The sequence below is a fragment of the Polyodon spathula genome, chromosome 21 (genome assembly GCF_017654505.1).
Source record: "Polyodon spathula isolate WHYD16114869_AA chromosome 21, ASM1765450v1, whole genome shotgun sequence".
In the NCBI taxonomy this organism is placed as follows: domain Eukaryota; kingdom Metazoa; phylum Chordata; class Actinopteri; order Acipenseriformes; family Polyodontidae; genus Polyodon; species Polyodon spathula.
The window spans coordinates 18665211-18684708 of NC_054554.1; the positions used below are offsets into that span (position 1 = coordinate 18665211).

Sequence of the window (19498 nt, forward strand, 5' to 3'; positions counted from 1 at the left end):
ATCCATTCAGAACTGTACCGCATTGTTCAAAGTTATTTTATTAATATTAAAATTAGACAGCCCACCTGTTCACATACTGTAGTGTGAAGTGTCACAGTATCACCAGTGCAGCTGAGATGAGGCTCGCTCAGCCCTTTCATACTAAATATATTCCTGGAATATAAACGTATATACAAATTCATACTTCAGAACGTCTACATTTTCCGAACATTTATTTTCTTAAATGTGCTTTACCATACCTCTGTGTATTGCAATGCTTACCTATGCTGTATTACACTTTGCTATGCTTCTACTATCGGAAACTTATATAATAGAGGGCCCTGGGATTTACTCTATCCAGTCTGTAAATAAATAGACATATACATTGCACTCCAACAAGTGTGAACAGATGAATAAATGCAGAATCCCTTACTACATATCTTAGCATTTCCTGAAAATGATCCCATCTCCCAGGAGTCTCATTCAGATCGTATTCATTTTACCTGAGTTTTGCTCCCTCTATATTCACTCTGTGTTTGCGTAAATATGCAGGTCAGTACTGTATGTCCAGGCCTAATAAGTCCTAGTAGTTCTACAGGACAATGCTGCTGTAGTGCGGATCACAGTTCCCATCCTAACTTGTGCACTGCAGAATACATTTAGTATCCAAAACCAGGACTGAATTCCAGAGATGCACTCAAACAAAGCTGGGAAATGTGACAGCACTGCCTCATCCCATATAGTACAATGGCCAATTGAAAAGCATTGGGTCAACACATACAGTAGTTTTTATACCAGTAGTTTCAGGTCTTTATACCAGATGAATCCATTAGAAAGAAACTCAATTAGATTAATTGATGCAGTCTGGTCACAGGTTTAATGTACAGAAGCTGTGTTTCCGATGGAAGTCTTCCTGAATTCCACGAAATGCAGTGTGAGAGATTGAGGCCAAAGCAATCCGAACATTCGAAGAGCAAAAACTGCCGAGCACAGATTTCACAGATTGTATGGTGCACGCATACAACTGATCTTAAAAAGGTCTCAGATGTGCAGTTGTGAAAGAAACACATGCAGACCTGTACTTTTATTTTAAAACATAAGATCTGGTACTACTTTAGGTTAAAGGAAACACAGTTTCTGTGCCTTTTGCTCGGGTTATCTGTTTGCACTTGTACTTGCTGGGTCATTTCACCTCAGCAGTGCCTTCAGGATCAAAGCATGTTACTGGCTGAAAGCATGTCAGTCAGTAAAGGAAGCAGCTGATTATACAGTGCCTATAGTAAGTATTCACCCCCTTGCACATTTTTACAGTTTGTTTTGTTACAAGCTGAAATCTGGATGCTTTAAATGGGATTTTTTTTTATTTGATTTACACAACCTACTCAACACTTTGAAGAGGCAAGAGAATTTTTTATTGTTAAACAACAGTTAATGAAAAATAAAAAAACTTGGTTAGGTAAGTATTCACCCCCATTTGTCAATACTTGGTAGAACCACCTTTGGCAGCAATTACAGCTGTGAGTCTTTTAGGGTAAGTCTCTACAATATTCGCCCATTCTTCTTGGCAAAATTGTTCAAGCTTTGTCAAGTTGGATGGGGAGCGTTGGTAGACAGCAATCTTCAAGTCTTGCCACGCATCCCATTGAAATGTATCAAGATTTCAGGTTGTAACACAACAAACTGTGAAAACATTCAATGGGGTTGAATACTTATTATAGGCACTGTAGACAGGAAAGAAGCCACTCTCCAAGTGAAATGACCTTGGAAGAGCAAGATCACCTAAAAGCTTGGCTTACAAACAGAGATTTAGTCTGTTTTTTTGTTTTCTTAGGGTATCCGATTTATAATTTTTCCTGATTTTCTCCCAATTTGGAATGCCCAATCGCTATTCCACCGCATTGCATCAATTCCCCACATGGCTCAGGAGACACAAAGATTTAGTGGATGTCCTCTGATCACACGATCAAACCAGCTTCTTTTTTCACCCAGGAGCTCAAGAGAATATCTCAGTGAGCTATCGACCTGTGAAGAATAAAGGCCAGCCCTGCAGGTGTCCGCCTGGCAAGCAGGGTTCGCTATAGAGTGATGAGGATAAACAGTCCCTGACAGTTTTACCTCCCCCCCTAACCCACGGGAGCGCCTGAGCCAATGCGATGCTCTCTTCAGAGTCCCCAGCAAAGACCTGCCTACTTCGCACAGCCAGGACACCAACCTGCGCTGTATGACTCTCCCTGTGCCCCATGTGGCTGCGCTTCTACCATGCGAGCCACTTTGGTACACTGTTTGAAGTGAAAATACAGGTTTGCTATACGTGTCTTTCTTTCTAAATTACACATTTGAGATCTATATAATGTATGGCTGTGCATGGCAGAGAAATGTATATGGAATTATTTTGTTAGCTACAATTACTATAACTTCAAAGCAGACTGATTGAGTGAGACATTTTTTCTTATTTTTAAGCCCCAACTGATGGTTTTCTACCGTGGATTTACAAATAATAAAAGAAACTTAATACATTCAATGACAAATGTTTAGACTACATGTCTTTTTCAATGTCTTCAAGGTACAGTGTTCAATGTGGTTGCATTGCCAGCACTCAGGAGTAAAATAAACCCAATGTTCTTCCAGTTGTATCCACTCGAATGTCTCAATATTTGTATATCATTTGAATATAAAAGAAGACGTAGAACAGTTCCTTTTAAATGGCGTACAGCTTCAGTTGTTCTTCCACGTCTACATCTGACATCTCTCCAAAGGCGTCCTTGTTCTCCTCCAGCAGTCTGAAGATCGCGGTCAGCTGCTCTCTCTGCACTCTGAAACACAAACAGCACAGATTGGTGGAGGACCTTTCTTTTGGCCCCCAGTTTTAAGAAGCTCTGATCCCATAGTGCCTAGTCTTTACATTTTAAACTATTTAGTAAAATGTTCGAAATTTGCATTCGAGCAAATGCTTAACCGACATTACAATTTTCCCTTTCTAGCTCGATGTTGGATCCTGTCCAACATCACCAAAAAGAAGTCAAGCACAGGTCTCTAGTCGTTTTTGCTCTGGAGAAAGCAGAGAAAACCTTTCAATGGCCGAGTGAAACCGATAGGAGCCGACAGAAGCGGAAAAAAGGGGCGAATATGAGCAGTGCAAGTAGCCCCTGCACCACAGAGATAACACGGATATAAACAAAAAGGAGATAGCTGCTTCCGCATCCAGCGCTCAAAGAATATCACGGACATTTGCAGAGCTTTTTGAGATGTAATAGTAATAAAATAATTACTTGGATCGTTTGGCAATAAAACAAGGGATCAGGAGAGGATTTATCAGTATGCACAACTATGAAGAGGCATGTGAAAAATACAGAGAACAAGGGGTGGGGCTTGGCTGGAGATACAGTACTGAGTGTCCTTTTGATATGCAGTGCCTTTTAAACCTGTTTTACTGTGAAAAAAACACAACATTTAAACAGCGTTTGTAACATAAACAGCGCGTGTGAAAATCTAATCTTTCTATCAATTACATTTTGGAGGAAAAAAAGCAAGGCAGGCCTTTTAGACTGCCAGGCAATGCAGACTCCCCTATATTGGGCATTGTGGTAATCCCACATTAAATTAGATAGCATTATGTAGAAATTAATAAAAGGGCTACAGCGTTCAAACAAATATACATTTTATGTTAGATTGTTCTGCTTACTTCTCCTGATCCACGTATGAGAAGGTCTTGTCATTCCAGATCAGGTGTTTGTTTCAATTATGTTCTGAACTGTTAAACTGGACTAATCAGGCCTCTGACCAGGTCCTGAAGCAGGACATTATGTCATTGTAACTGTTAAACCAATGGCCGTCCTGGACCAGAGATCCGCAGAGTCCACGAATAAGACATTGTTTGTGAAGTGCTGTCAAAGTATCTGTGCTGAAACGTCAAGAGAATGGTAGTCTCTGTACACACAGGGAATAACGCAAGACAATGCACATCACTTCCTTGAGATAGAACAGAGACAAATTTCAAAGTCCTGCATACTGTAAAACAACAGCAACACCCAAGGCAATGAAGCAGAAAAGCATTTAATCAGTGACACAAAGCATATTTATATATAGACAATTACAGGATACATTGCAGTTACTATTCTGTGTGCACACTGTGGTACAATGAAACCCAGCTACAGTACACAATATATATATATATATATAGATAGACACACCCACACAGACACACACAGAGTAATGTGAACCCTGTTCAGAATAGTTCTTGTTCCAAGTACTGATTAGAATCTGAATCACATTCAAAACTGAAAATCAATCCAATCGAAATCAATAGACGTTTACAGGACTCTACAGGAATGTGTCGCTAGTTTACAGATCTGTCGGAAATGCAAGAAATCTATAGAACACGGTGTCAATCTGTAGGAAAATGGCAAAACAAAAACTACTGACTCTATAACAATATGAAAAATTAAAAAAAAGACCCTGTCACTAACTGTTCAGGACATAAGCATAAAATACCTTAAAGAAATGTAGACACATGAGCATTACACTGGATTAAACAATTACATTTATTGGTAATTAAGTTGGTCATAATTCAGGGAGTACAATATAGCACATACTATGAACTATACCCATATGACCCTACCATTTTCATTATGGCTTTTCATTTTTAAATATATATTTTTTTGTTCATTGCATATACTCAGATGACCATAGTTAATATACCGTAAACCAAAATAATATATATGAAAGTCAGTTAAGCAGACTAATAATTATGTTTATCCAACCAGAATATAAACCCTTAACCTTGAAAAAAACAACACCCTCAAATGTTAGTGTGTATTCATCCCGAACTCTTTTCTATCCCACACCTACCAGAGGCAGTGCTCATTGACACTCACACACTGAGATCTTGTCTTTCACTTGATTCCCAAGAGCTTTGTCAAATATGCAGCCATTTCATGCACAAAGTTATCATAATTAAAGGTAAAGATATGTCAAGTGTTAAGGGCATGCAAGAAGCAATGTGTTTGTGTGACGGGGAACTCCCCGTCTATATGAATATGTTTGGAACTGGCAGGGAGGGGGTTAAATTTCTCCCTGCCAGAAAAACATGCAAGAATGTGGCTGGAGCTCTAATTAAATAATTATTGATTAATTGGGCTCCAGCCACAGGGAATAAAAGCCAGGGGAGAGGCCCAGGGTGGGGGTGTTTTCTGTTTGTGTGTTTTTCTGGAAAGGTGTTCTTTTGGTTTGGGAGTTTGTTTTATTGTTTGGTGTTAAAGCCTTGGAACCTGACCATTTACTTTTGTAAGTTCACTTATTTTTGTTTGAACCTCTTTTCTGTTGGCCCTTGTGCCTGTTTGTTTGACTATTTTTGTATAATAAAGAACTGTATTTTTGCCTTTACTCTGTCTCTGAGCCTCAATCCACTCGCCAGCCTGTCAGAGTTTGTCAAACCACAAACCAGCTCTGATAACTAAAGTCATTGTGTGCTTGTAACAGTTACTTCAATCTCACCCGTTTTACACTGCCAGTGTGCAGTCTCAAATGAGAACTTAGAAACTGGAGGAAGCACTTTGAAAATATGGCCTATTAGGTTTTAAAATACAAATACATATTTAGAATAGCAAGTGTTTCTTTCAAAACATAGAACAAACAGAAATACACAAGTAAGACTTCTGGAATTATTGTGCCTTACTGAAGTATCTGTAATTCAAACCAACAAATTGTATTATTGCATTCCAATGCAGAACTCTTGATCCATTCCACTCATTACCATTTTATATTGCTGTAATCCGTTGCCCCTCTTTGTCAATCGAAAATTTGCAATCTGATTTTGAGTCCATTCAACAAGATTGAATTAAGCTTCTTTTAAATTTTAGTAAGACAAAAGCTAAGGTATTCTCTGCTACAAGGACAAATGTTACTATTGATTCAACTTTAGTTACTTTAGATAACAAAGTCACTGACTTAGTTGACAATTACAACTATCTGGGTAGTTGGCTGGATAGTAATTTTGATTTCAATGCCCATATTGACCATCTTGCAAAAAAATTGAAATTTCTGTATAGACTCAAATCTTATTTTTTTCTGTGGTTACAAAAAAAAAAAAAAAAAAAAAAAAAAAAAAAAAAAAAAAAAAAAAGGCTAATTGATTGTATATCTACCATAAATGAATTATGGTGACACAGTCTATAGGTTTTCATCACCCTTAACATTAAGCAAACTGGATCCCATCTATCATGCAGCTTTGAGATATATTACTAATTCAAGTTACAGCACTCATCATTGTGTGTTATATGGTTTGGCTGGCTGGATCTTGTATATGTTTTTATACAAGGACATTCCATCTAAGCTTCTTCCATACACAAATGAATACTTTACAGTCGCATGTAGTAACTGCAGTCTTAGATCACACTCGTGTTTGTATTTTACGGTTCCTAAAGTGCGTACAGAGGCTGCTAAAAGATCATTTGCTTATTTTGCTCCTTGGTCTTAGAATGAATTACAGTTTAAACTTAGTTACAGTCCCAAATAACTTTAGTATAATTCCAGAGTAAGCTGCATGATTATCTAATTGACAGTTGTGCTTCTTTTAAGTAGTTGATTGCACCTGTCACTAATTGATTGTTTATTATATTGAGTATGACTTGTCTGTTTTAAAAGTATTTTATTTTTGTATGTTTGTACTGAAATATGTTTTATTGTACTGCTGCTACCTTTGTTGGCTAGGTCTCACTTGAAATAAAGGTTTAATAAGGATTACAGTACAGCCAAAATAAACTGATATTTCACCAGTGTGGAGAGCACTGCATAGGAACCTGCATTGCTATCTATCCACTAACGATTGGCATGGTTCTTTGAGTTTTAAAGCATTCAGGATACCTGTGTATTCCCTTTACCGACACTAAAACACATTATCTGAAAATAAATACATAAATCATACATACATACATATACACACATACCTAGGCACAGTTGTGCCTAGTCAGGTGTGTGTATCTTTGTCAAATCTCTATCAGTTATAAAATAATGTGTTCAAAGTTCACTCTAAATGTTCAAAGGGGGGGGGGGGGGGGGGGGAGAAAAAAAACAGTAATACGTTCATCCTAAAGATTTTAATACGTGAATACATTGTGGAATAAATGGTTTTCAGAGTCAGGCATGCAGACGACTATTTTAAATAAATGGAAAAAATAGAAGTACAGGTGTTGATGTGACTAGTGTTGATACACTTTTACAATGTAAAAAAAAAAAAAAAAAAAGTGACATTTGTTGTAAATCTCAGACAGATTTGATATTGTGCTGTGGGATAGTCCAGCAGCCTTTCAGTTCTGGTGAGTGAGGTGGCACTGCCAGCGACAGTGAAGGCCAAGCTGTGCAGAGAAGTCTTCAAGAAGTCCTGAAGAGGCCTTGTCTCAACAAGAAAGGGGGTGGGGCTTTAAGTCTTTACTTCAGTTCTGTAAGACACAATTAAAGAAAGGACTGTTGAGTTTGTTTTAAGTACAATTTGCAAACCGCAAATACAACTGCACACCCCTGTATTCTGAATCTGTCCCTGTATAATAAACCGTTGAGCCAAACCGCCTTGTTATCAGTTACTCTGTGGTAGAACTGGGACAGATTCAGAATACAGGCTGTTTGCTGGCAACCCTATTTAGAGGATGTACCAACACCAGTTCTTGTTTGTGCAACTTCTTAATTGATGCAGCAACAACCCTGCACATTGTGCAGCATCAATATAACTTAAATACACTTAAAGACACGCTAAATACAAATATCCAGCTATTTTGGATTCTTGCTTTAATGGGTTTTTGCTTGACAGAAGATGTGAATTTTCCTGGTTTACAATCTTATCAACCTCTTTGACTGGATTTCAATTTCAAGCATGGCTAGCAAGTTTGGTCACTCATTGATCCCAATTGCAAGACAATGTTAAGTCTACCTCTACAGGACAAAATTCCCACACTGCAGGATTGTTCTGAATGTCATTCTTCAGGTTCCTTGAAAGCAGACAGTGCTGTGCCGCCCACATTTGCACTCAAACCCAATTGACTGCCCAGCTCGATATGGACTGTAAATGTGTTTGTGTTTAGCAGTGAATACACCAGGGAAGAATTGACACAACTTCCTTCTTCACAGATCTGCTGCCAAGTGTGAGAGCTCTAAACATTATCCTCACACTTTTTTTCGTCTATCTCTATGGGTTTGTAAAATATGGGCAAGCACGTTACATTTCACGGATAAACGCCTGCTCTTGCTGCCAACCCCTGCATATGCATATGGCACTGGGGATTAATTACCATGAGTTTAGAACAGGACACTTATACCAGCACAATGAGAGTCACGGCGAAGGCCACAAGTTCACAGTTACGCATTCCTGTGTATGTCTTTGATTTATGTGACCATGGTGCTGTGTAACTGTAAAGGAGATGTTGCTTCTCACAGTGCTGACCTGTATAAATATTTTTTAAAACTAGAAATGAGAATTTTTGTAAACAAAAGTAAAGCCTTCCCAGGGCATACTGGCACATCTTATTGAATGACATGCTTAGCATCATGTGTGGCAATGCACCTGGGACAAGCCGCAGCAAGGGTCTTACCACACACCTCGTCATGGATTACTGCGCACTAGAATAGAAAGAATATGGAACATGCTAATTCCAGCCTGTTGGAACGGTTAGAGGCTAGTGTACTGGTGTAATTGTTTTACTCTGATTTGAAGAGCTTCTGATCTTGAGAGGGTTACACAAAAATGCACAGAGAAAGAGCCTGTCTTCTTTAGCTATCTTTCTGGCTTGTAACAGTCAGTCAATTATAGTATGTCAGTCTCTCAGTATTTTCAATGTTGAAATTAGTTTGGGGTTTGATGAGGCCTTGTCAGGCATTAACCTTCTTTAGATGCGAAAATTCAACTACTATTATAAATGTAGGGTTTTAGTAAGAAAACAAGATAAACATGTATGCAAGTGAAATACAGTAAAACGTGAAATTATAACAGCAAGCAGCAACAAACAGAAATGAGAGGTGTGTATTATCTTCTGGTACACTCTTGTCAGGTGACATAATCCTTTGTCAGCCTCTCACTTTAACAGACTTGTATCAGGTTAGTATGGACCATTTGGATAACAGCTGGAACATTTGAAGCTTGCAAGGATTTCTGAAGCCTTAGCCTACCAAAGTGTTCTTTATTCCTGAGCTGCGTGGTGGTATGGAGCCCTGTAAAAGGCAGGGGGTGAGTTAATAGTCAGCTACATGCACTTAGTAAATATAAAAACAGGAAAGCCAACTTACCAGCGGTGAGCATCTCAGTGAGTGCTGGGGGGTGGGTGGGTGGTGGGGGGGGGGTTTGTTGCATCATGCGGAGAGCAGGAGAGGCGAAGCAAAGCGCAGCAGTCCAAAAATGCAAAGTAGATTAAATAAAAACTAAACACAAAAAACATTTAACAGCTTGCTAGAGGAGCCCCAACATTACGATTAGTTTACTAGAAAAGATCCAGACATTTGATTAATTGAAAATATTACTTTAAAGTTCAACGCTGAGAAAAGATTTAGAAAAACGTCCTCTGGTCATACCTTTTAATGTATTTAAAAACACATTATAATTAAAACATGAATTATTTTTGTAGTCATAATAATTACTGTACGGATTTAAAAAAAAAAATGTTTCAGTTTTTTTTTTTTTTTTTTTTTTTTTTTAAATTTAAAGATTTAAATCTTGCCATCACAGTGCAAACTAGAGGCACCAAATACCATTTGAAGTGACAGTGAGTTTCAGCTTCATGGCTCAGCCTAGGGAAGGCTAAAAAAAAGTTCCAAGCTTTTAAAAACAGAAACAAAAATCCTAAAACAGCAAAGTATTTTACTGAACATAATTTATTTTTAGTATCTGGTATTGTAAACCAGTATAGAGCCCAGTGAAATTTTTTATTTTTTAAAATTTCTCACTTTATTTTTCACAAATTTGGTTTTATTTTGTTTTATTACAGATACACATTAATAAAACTAAAATATATGTATATCAATAATAGTATAGTATACATCATGTTTTAACTACATACATATTTTTTATTAAACATTATCTGATTTTTGTTAACATTTTGACAAGCAGACCTCTCACAGAAAAATTATTTGAAATCATCAGCAGCAGTAATGGTAAAGTACAATCCCCCACTCTTCTTACTGAACTGCCTACTTACAGTAAATACTGCCCATGCCCTCTATAAAAATACAATAAGATAAAATAAATATGTACTTACACTGCTCTGCTATTGTGGGGCTGTCATAATTGCACACATGGCAATCTACCCATTAAAAAAAACAAAAAAAACGATAAGAACTATTTCAATCCCATTGCAAGGAAGCAAGGGCTTCGGTACACAAAACAAGCTTGGGGTTTCTGTATTTAAACCCAAATTGTTTCAGTGTAATGTTTGCACTACTTGAAATAAAAAAGCTACGTTTAATTATTTTCTCACCGACAACTGCATACATCCCCTCTCCGCAGCGTTATCGAATTGTCATGCGCGGTTTATGCATTTTAGAAACAAACGTCTCTTCTCTTCCATCACAATCTGAATGCCCAAATCTGCGCAAGTGCTAGTCAGAGGTTCCGTTTCCCTTCAGACCGTGTCTACGGTAATGGCTGAGCCTTGACAACTATGACTGCAAGTATTTATTTCAAAGTATCTTTTGTGTAAACCACCCTTTTAAAAAAAAAAAAAAAAAGTCATTCTAGGTTTGCATTTGTTTATTTCGTTTTTCGTTTTATTTTTCATATTTGCGAAAATAGTGAATCAAGGCCACTTTCCCTTTGAAAAATGTAGGTGACAATTAATTAAAAAATAATAAATGCAGAACACACTATTACAATCACTATTCATAACTGTATTAATAATACAGACGAGTCGCTTATTAAAATGTTGAGTTCTCGTTTTAGTATTCTTCATTCTGCTTTTAAATGAGATAGTCAAGACTTGGACGATTTAAAAGCACATTTAGTTTCACATTAAAAGCCCATTGTGAAAGGGTTATTTCTACGGATTGTGGGTATTCACTTGTTATGAACTGAACCCTCACTACGATATTGGGGATCAGTAGCCGGACCTCATAAACTCTCCCTGCTTCCACAAAGACACAAGTCCTGGTTCACTTACTCGCTGATCTCAATCCTGACGATCGAGTCACAAACAGTGTCTTGTTGCTGTTGTCCACGGTCTTGTTTTATTTCGCTCTCACATTTCAGGCTAGGCAACACTGTCACTGATAATTCTATTGAGCCGAACGCTGACCCTTTCAGCCAGACCTGGATGCAACAGCAGATGTGCTGTAGATGCGATTAGGAGGAGACTGAGTGTTCAGTGCAACCTCTCTTTATGGTCAGGAGCACCTCAGGATACGCCCCTCCAGCCAATAAGGGACTTCGGGTCAACCAAACCTTGACAGAGCCCCGTTATTTAATTAGCTGTTAGTGCGTCCTCATCGAGTACCCGAGCTGCATGGTAGGAAGTGACAATCATTGATACAAAATAAACAAAATGAAACGTTAGGTTATTTACCGTAACCCTGGTTCCCTGAAAGAAAAGATGACCAATGACGACATTATGTATGGGATATGCCTGTCCATTGGGTAGGTATCGCTGAGCTCTCTATACTAGAGCTGCCGATAGGCCCCTTTCTGGGATGATGCACTCGGTCCCGCCCACAGAGGGATTAAAATCGTCATCCTGAGGAAGCCATTTCTCTTTTTCCATCGAACCCGTGGGGCGACCCATGCGACCTCGTGGTTGGTGGTCATCTTCTCTTGAGGGTTACGGTAAGTAACCTAACGTTCCCTTTCAATTTGAAGACAATCACCAATCACCATCGACATTATGCATGCCAGTGGTTTTCAATATTTTTAGGCCCCGTACCCCCATTTGGAATATTTCCAAAAGCTAATTTGTTTAAAGTAGAAAGGGGATATTTATATCAGGCAGTCAAAAATGACTTTTAGCAGAAGTCTCCAGACCTTCTCAAACAAGGCATGAAGCAGTGGTATCGGCGGGAAAGCATACAAAACGCATTGGGCCACTCGTGGACTGCTCTCAACTCCCACACATTTATGTGCAGGGATGTTCAGCGATCCTAACAGGGTCCACGAACTCCTCTGCCTACTCAGCCCGCGCCCCAACCAGAGTTGGATGCATCTGTCATCACCAGTTGATGGTTGTGTATCACTCCCATCCTTATGCCTTCGCTCGGATGAGAGGCTTGCCTCCACCAGCGTAGAGCTTCCCAGCATAGGCGAGACACGGTCAGCTGACTGTGTCTTACGCTTGGGTGCGGCTGAAAGCCACTGAGCCACACTTGAATCGAGCGCATGTGGAGTAACCCTAGTTGGGTGGCTGATGAAGCTGCGGCCATCAGACCCAATAGCTTAACACAACACCAATTATACTGTGAACCCTTGTTGAACAGGGCCAGACACCTGTGAACAGCAGCTACTCTGTCGTCCGACAGGTAGGCTAACATCATACGGGAACCAGCCGGAGACCCAAGTAGACTGTACTTTGCACCGGGATTAACTGGCTTGTCACAATCACTGTGTGGGCCACTCCTGCTTTCTGCGACTGGGACAAATCATCCAGCTATCCAGATAGTTCATCAACCTGAGTCCTTGCAGCTGCAAGGGAGCTAGGATGACATCCATGCACTTTGAAAACGTTCAGGGGGCTAAGGAGAGGCCGAATGGCAGCATGGAAAACTCAAAGATGCTCCCCTGAAAAGCAAAGCGGAGATACTTCCTGTGCACTGGACGAATAGGGACATGGAATACACGTCTTTTCAGTCCACTGTAATAAATCATTCGCTTGGCCAGACCGGACTATGGCGGTGCCAGCATCTCATTCTGTCCCATTCCAGAGTACAAGAGGGGAGCCGCGAAGCCGCAGCAGGAGAGTTGAAGGCAGATGGCAAAAACACGGTAGAACAGAAAGGGGATAACACACCCGACTCACCAACTGGCAGCCAACAACAGGCCCAATCCAGCTGCCAGACGCCGGCTGGGGGAAATCACTCGACAGCGGGGAAGCGGCAAATCCCTGCCCAGTGGAGGAATGGTATTTTCCCCCAAGAAAGAAATAGACACAAGGTGACTGCACAGGACACACACAACAGACAGTAAAAAGTAGAGCAGACTACAAAGTAAGCTAGGAGGCTGCTGAAAAACAAAAAGAAAAGACTCAAAATAGAGAGTATGTGATTCCAGTAGTGGCAAGCCGGCTTTCAGCACGAATGCAAGGGAAATACAACACGACAAAACTCTTTTCTATCAACACACTCAGTTAGACATAAAGGTCTTCCCAAACCATCTTGAGAAAGAAAAAAGAGAGATGGCTTCCTCAAGATGATGGTTCTAATCCCTCGGTGGGTGGGACCGAGTGCGTCATCCCAGGAGTGGGCCTATCAGCAGCTCTGGTATAGGGAGCTCAGCAATACCTACCCAATGGGCAGGCATATCCCATACATAATGTCATTGGTGGTCATCTTCAAAATGCAAGGGAACTTTAATTCCCTGTGCAGAGCTAACGCCCTGCCACACCCATAAATCAATTAAAGTGATTTTACTATTATTACAACATACATTTTATACGACGGCCTGGTCTCATTAGTAACATCTTGTAACAGTACTTTCAATCTGCAACCATAATATATCTGCTTGCATGTATTGAAACATATTGTTAACTTTGTTTAAAGGCACTTTATGTTACTGTAATAAATAACATATTGCTAGTTAGGTTTACCTATACAAAATGCAGATAACCGGCCAAAGGTAAATAAACACACTGCAGTCTCACATAGACAGTGGTCGTCTTCTTGTATCCCAGAGCTGGCTGTGCTTGCTGCTCTTGGCTGCTCTCCGTTTGATGTCACACGCAGCTACTAGAGAAATATGGAAGGCCACCTGGATCAAAAACGCGTAGTACATGTTTAAAATATTCGCTACACATACTCATTTGGACCAATCAGAGCACAGAAACATCTACGTGTACCAATTTTAATTGGTACGTGTTCTAAAGAAATGGCACTGGCTATGTATTTCCAATGTTGGCGTCTAGTCCTTTTACATTAGTGGCTTGTCATGACAATGTATTCACTTCTATATGGAAGTTCATCTGGGTTAAAAATGTGTGCTGTTAGTACATGTTTCAAATCAATTATTAAGTGTAAAAACAAAATTGTGTGCCCCTGCACTATTGGAGTGTGTGTGTGCGTTTTTGTATGTTTTGTTTGTTTATTTATTAAACAAATAAACACAACAATAAATAAAATGAGCATCAAAACAACCACAAATACACACACACACAGCTGGCTCTTTGAGCTAAAATTATATATACATATATTTATTTATTTATTTAACAGTAAATTAATTAATTAAATAAAAATGATTGGACAGGCTCCACAGACCCTACGAAAGTGGGCACAGGTGGCAAAGAAAGGCCCCCAAAAGCAAAAGACCCAATGCCTCGGCTTCCCTCCTCTACAGGCGACAAGGGCCCTGACTCTTGTGCTGCCATGGAGGGGGAAAAAGACAAGCCTCCCAAGGTGGTTCAGGGCTCCGCAGAGGAAGCGGAGCCCATGGAAGAGGCTCCCTGCGAGAGCCCAGAGGGTCAGACAACGCCCTTGGGGCGGAAGCCCTCTCGGACGCACAGGAGGCCCTTGAGGCTGGCCCTGAGCTTGCCACTCGAAGAACCCGAGAGCGCACAAGATGGCAGTGCTCTTGGAGGAAATCTTCTCCCCCAAGACGACACGGATCAGGAACCTGGCTCCCAGCCCACCGCCGAGGGGCCGCAGGGAGGGAAGGAACCCGAGAGAACAGAAGATGGCGGTGTCCTCGGGAGTTGTCCCCTCCCCCAAGAACAAATGGACCGGGAACCTGGTACCCATTCCACCACAGAGGGGCCAGTTCCCGTCGCGGTCACCGAGGGGCACAGGAGGGGCCGCTGGAACATCGAACACCTCAGGCTTCCCCTTCTGGCAGCGACGAGGGCCCTGGCCCTTGCACAGCCGTTGAGGGGGAAATGGAAACATCGCCGCAGAGGGAGGGGATGTCCCTCCCTCTGAGGACTGGGGATGACCCAAGACCATGCCTCGGCAATGCGCTCGTTATTTTTTTTTTATTGCTTTGGTTTAATATAATATAGCAGGCTAATGTTCTGATTGAAGTAGGCTACAATATTTTTTTTTTTTTTTATTAAAAAGTTGTTGTTGTTTGTTGAAATGAATCAGCTTTCATATTTTGTTGTGTGCTACTCATTTACTCAAACCATGATGTTTTTCAAATTTAGTACCGGAAGGCTTTTTTGTGTATAAAAATGACACTGGAGTTGCAGCCAGTGTCATCTTACTTAAAGGCACTCAAGCAGAAATCGTAAAGTAATTTAAAAGTAGGCTACAAACGTGGCAGCAGACTGTCTCTCTTTATCCTGCACAAGAACTTGCAGACTTGATACAACTGTGTTGAGAATTTAAAAAGAAAGCATTATGAGATTTTTAACTAGAGGTACCGGGAATATGACACTGCACGCCCACAGTTTCCTTCAGATTTCTGGCCAGTTTTTGTAGCTTCAGTATTCGGCCGAATCTTTTGAGATGGGTTTGGTATTAAATATCTTGCATTCATTCATATATAACCATTTCCATTACATGAGAGTAGATGTTAAAATTTCATGCTGATTTGAACTTGGCTCTTACCAAGATAAGCACCAACTAAGACGTAGCTTTACAGTAAACTAATGTGATCCATCTGCATCTCCATCCATTTCTTTCCATCTGTCGGTCTTCAAGTGGGCACCTTCCATCGATGTTTCATTGACTAGCCCACGACACCTCAAGAGGGCTTGACAGTGATTCTGGTCCCCCAGCCCTGCTTACTTACCCGTACATCAGCGTTGCTTTCTTTCTATTGTGCTTGAGATCCCCATGCAGAATTTTTTCATCTCAACCACAGCCAGCTGCTGCTCCTTTCTTCTGCTTCAGATTGAGACAGAAGAAGTTCTTCACTGTGCGATGCAACTCTTGGCCACTGAACCCGACATCTCTGAGAAACTGGGTTGTAGAGTGTGCCTCAAATCCTCGACAACCCACTTCCACTGGGTAAACCTGGACTGTCCATCCTCGCTGTTCCCCTTCAGCAGCTAGTTGAGCATCCTGAAGTTTCTTCCTCTCATACGCCTCACCCACAGCATCCTCCCATGGCACTGTTAACCCTACCAGATGAACAAGGCGTGCTGATCCAGACCACAAGACAATGTCTGGTCAAAGGGTAGTGGTGGCAATCTTAGGTGGAAAAATAAGCCATTGACCAACTTCTGCCAGCACTTTCCAGTCACTAGCAGCTTCCAGTTGTCCTGGGTGAGGCTTGGTTTTAACACCTTTTCTTGGTGGTTGCTCTCCTGGATGGAGGAATATTGTCTTTTGTGTGTAACTTATTGATCAGGTTATGCTTGTCTTCCAATGCTAAGGCCATTGATTAAAATAACAAATATATTTAAATCAATCACCTCTGAACTTTAGTTCAGCTTTTTGTCTTTCATCTTGTCTGGAGGCTCTGCCTGCTCTGTAGATTTGCTGTGTTTAAGAACTTTGAACTTTATAACAGCAACACAAAGGCTAGGCTCAAGTCATCTGGACACCATGGCACAGAAGAAAGCACAATAATAAATAAATAAAATGCCAACAGATTTAATTGAATACATGTAATGTCATCTTTTGTTTCAGTAGGGGTCTTTACCAGTGAAGTAACGCTACACCCCGACTGACTAGGACAGTGCCCAGTATTCCACTGTCTAATGGTCCCAGACTGTGCTTGACAGAGCCCCGGGAATGACTGACAGACAGGCAGAGTGCTAAGGAGTGACAAGGGTTAGGTATTTCATAGCTGGAATGACGTTTGTTAAACATGATGTACGGGACAAGTGTGGTGTCAAGTTGTTGTATTTTTATCTTAATGAACGTGTCCAGTCTGTGCCCAATATGGATGTAGCGATACACTAATGATAAGATACATGTGATGGCCTTGATGGGCTACTTGTATGGTGCATACTAAGATCAAATGATCATTTCATGTTGGACCATTATGTTAAAACACACAATTTAAATGGGATATAGAGAGTATGTATTCATACCACCTAGAAAACATACTTATTCTTCACTTAAGACCCATTCGTAGAACTACAATGAGCTATGTTGTGCTTTATGTTTTGTTTATGATATGCTACACCATATAAAGAAAGTATCATGATTTATCACTGCACAGTGAATTATTACACCCCTAGTTCCTAACATACTTCCCTGAAAAATATGCAGCTTACCTTGCTGTCAAATATGTGTGTTGTTTAAAAGGCAACTCCTCATGAATGTGGCTTATCTTGCCAAAAAGGTAAAGTGCTACCTACTGATAGGGAAGTAAAACACACAATGTGTACAGCTGAGCTAATGAGTCTTTGGGTAACTCAATCCTTCCATGCAACGATGATAAATGAGCAGCATGTAGAGTGTGACAGGCAGACAAAGTGATCATCATTCATTTGTTAACTGTCCCTTTACCTTTGTATGATGTTTGTCTCATGCACTGCCAAGAAAACTAAAAGAAACTTGTTTCCAAAGTGGCAGGTCACTGGCTAGCACCGGCTCGCTCTTCTGAAAAGACTAGGACACATAGGTCTGTGACAGGCAACTACAACTGAAGAGAAGGTGCTGAACTCGGCATGACAACTTATTCCTTGGCTTAGGTGGAAGTCAGCCATCTAGAAAAGAAGCGGAGCTACAGTACCCAAATTCAATGACTCGGACAGGGAACGGCACAGCACAGCATCTGCGGATTGGAGGAGCGGATGCGCTCGTTAATGTAAGGGTCATGGGGGAGGGTATATAAGGGGTCGTAGCGTAAGTAACCTGTTCCTTGGTAAATGGTTAGATTCAGCCTTTCATTGTGAAGCCAAAAAAGTAAGTGTTGTGTTTGTTTGTCTGTGGAAGTAAAAACTGTTGTTTGTCAATTCTAGACTACTAACACGATTCGGAGCCGTCACTATTCAGGCAGCATCAAAACTGGACACCAGCACTTTCCGTTTATTCACGGAGAACTGGCTGCACCACGAGCACTAATATCATTCATTGCAAACTGTGTCTGCGTTTTGTGTCGGTGTGCAGGACTGGACATTTGGTTACGGGTCAAACCCGGGAATTATAAATACAGAGGGATACATTATTATTATTATTTACAGTTGTTTGCCATCAGGCTCTGGATATTGTTCATTCAGTAAACACCTTCGCACCCTTAAATTGTTGTCTGTCTGTTCATCCTACCCTACTGCATTGCCTTCACCTGCACTCACTTACCCACTTCTCCACACATACACACACAAAACAATTTTGAGGAAAAACTATTTGAGGAATTGGAATTAGGACCACTGAGAATGACCGCAAACATCATCCAATAATATGACAGTAAAACAATGTATTACTCTTTAATACAATTAAAACCAAAAATATCTTTCTAGAGAGGAAAAAATAAATACATAAAAACTTTGCCTGTCTCAAAGTACAATCTGGAGCCAACAGATATAAATACATTCCATTCATCTGACAGCTCAGTGCTGGTGAGATCCCTGCTGCCCTCAACCCTGACGTTATTACTCAATTTTACTGACCTCTCGTGAGTATGAAATCCCTGTGCACAAGCATGGCTCAAGGCAGGACAGGGTGCAATATTTGTTTCCGGTTAGGTTTCTGCTAACTCTGGTTCAGTTGTTGTGATTTTGAGGTGACAAATGCAACAATGAAAGATTATGGCTGTTTTTCAGGTTTTTCCAGCTCCAGCACTAACTAACTTCATCATAGAGGTGGACTCCTAAACCAGCAGAACTTCTTTTCTACATGCAACGTCATTTCATCGTTCTAAGATGACAGCACCCAAAGAAAAGTGGAGTTTGGAAGAGGAGGCTTTATTAAATTTATTTTCTTTGGGACTGTGCTTATTTTAAAAAAGGCAAGAAGGAAATGCTGTATTCTGAACTTGCATTCAAATTCAACATAGCAACCAGTTCAATTATTTTAGCTGTTCTTGTGGTTATAAACAAATTTGTAATTGTAGTTTTTACTAATTATGTTTGACAAAGAAATACATTGTAATACAATAAAATACAACCTAACCTACTTTTATAAAGCGCTCTTCATGCAAAGCATCCCAGGGCTCTTTACAATAAAACCAAAAAAGAAAATGAAAACGCTGAAATGATTTGCGATTGAGTTCCAGGAGCAGGGAGCTGAAGAACTAAACGACCTTGCCAGGACAAGCCAGTGCTCCTCTTTGCTGGCATCTTCTAATGTTTCTAACTAATATTTTGTGGTTGTTTATCTAAGAGTATGTTTAGCACTAGACCTTTAATTTATTAACTAAGCTAATTGGTTTGCCCTGATGCACAAGTGATCACAATGTGGCTACAAATTCCAGTTTGCTATACTGTTCAATGAAGTTGTGAAAATCCAGACTGATGATGAA

At 40.3% G+C, this 19498-nt stretch overlaps 1 protein-coding gene across 3 annotated transcripts in view; it reads right to left on the minus strand.

Annotated features, from left to right (window-relative positions):
- Nucleotides 1-1661: 1661 nt before the first annotated feature.
- The window catches only part of LOC121296477, a 66498-nt gene continuing 48661 nt past the window's right edge, over nucleotides 1662-19498 (minus strand). The window contains exon 4 of one of the 3 annotated variants that reach the window (XM_041222090.1): nucleotides 1662-2792. In XM_041222090.1, the coding sequence (XP_041078024.1) occupies nucleotides 2678-2792 (115 nt within the window). In that variant the 3' untranslated portion in view covers nucleotides 1662-2677. Of the gene's footprint in view, nucleotides 2793-7058; nucleotides 7416-19498 lie in introns of those variants that run through there. The other 2 variants (XM_041222089.1, XM_041222091.1) reach the window with 2 other exon arrangements.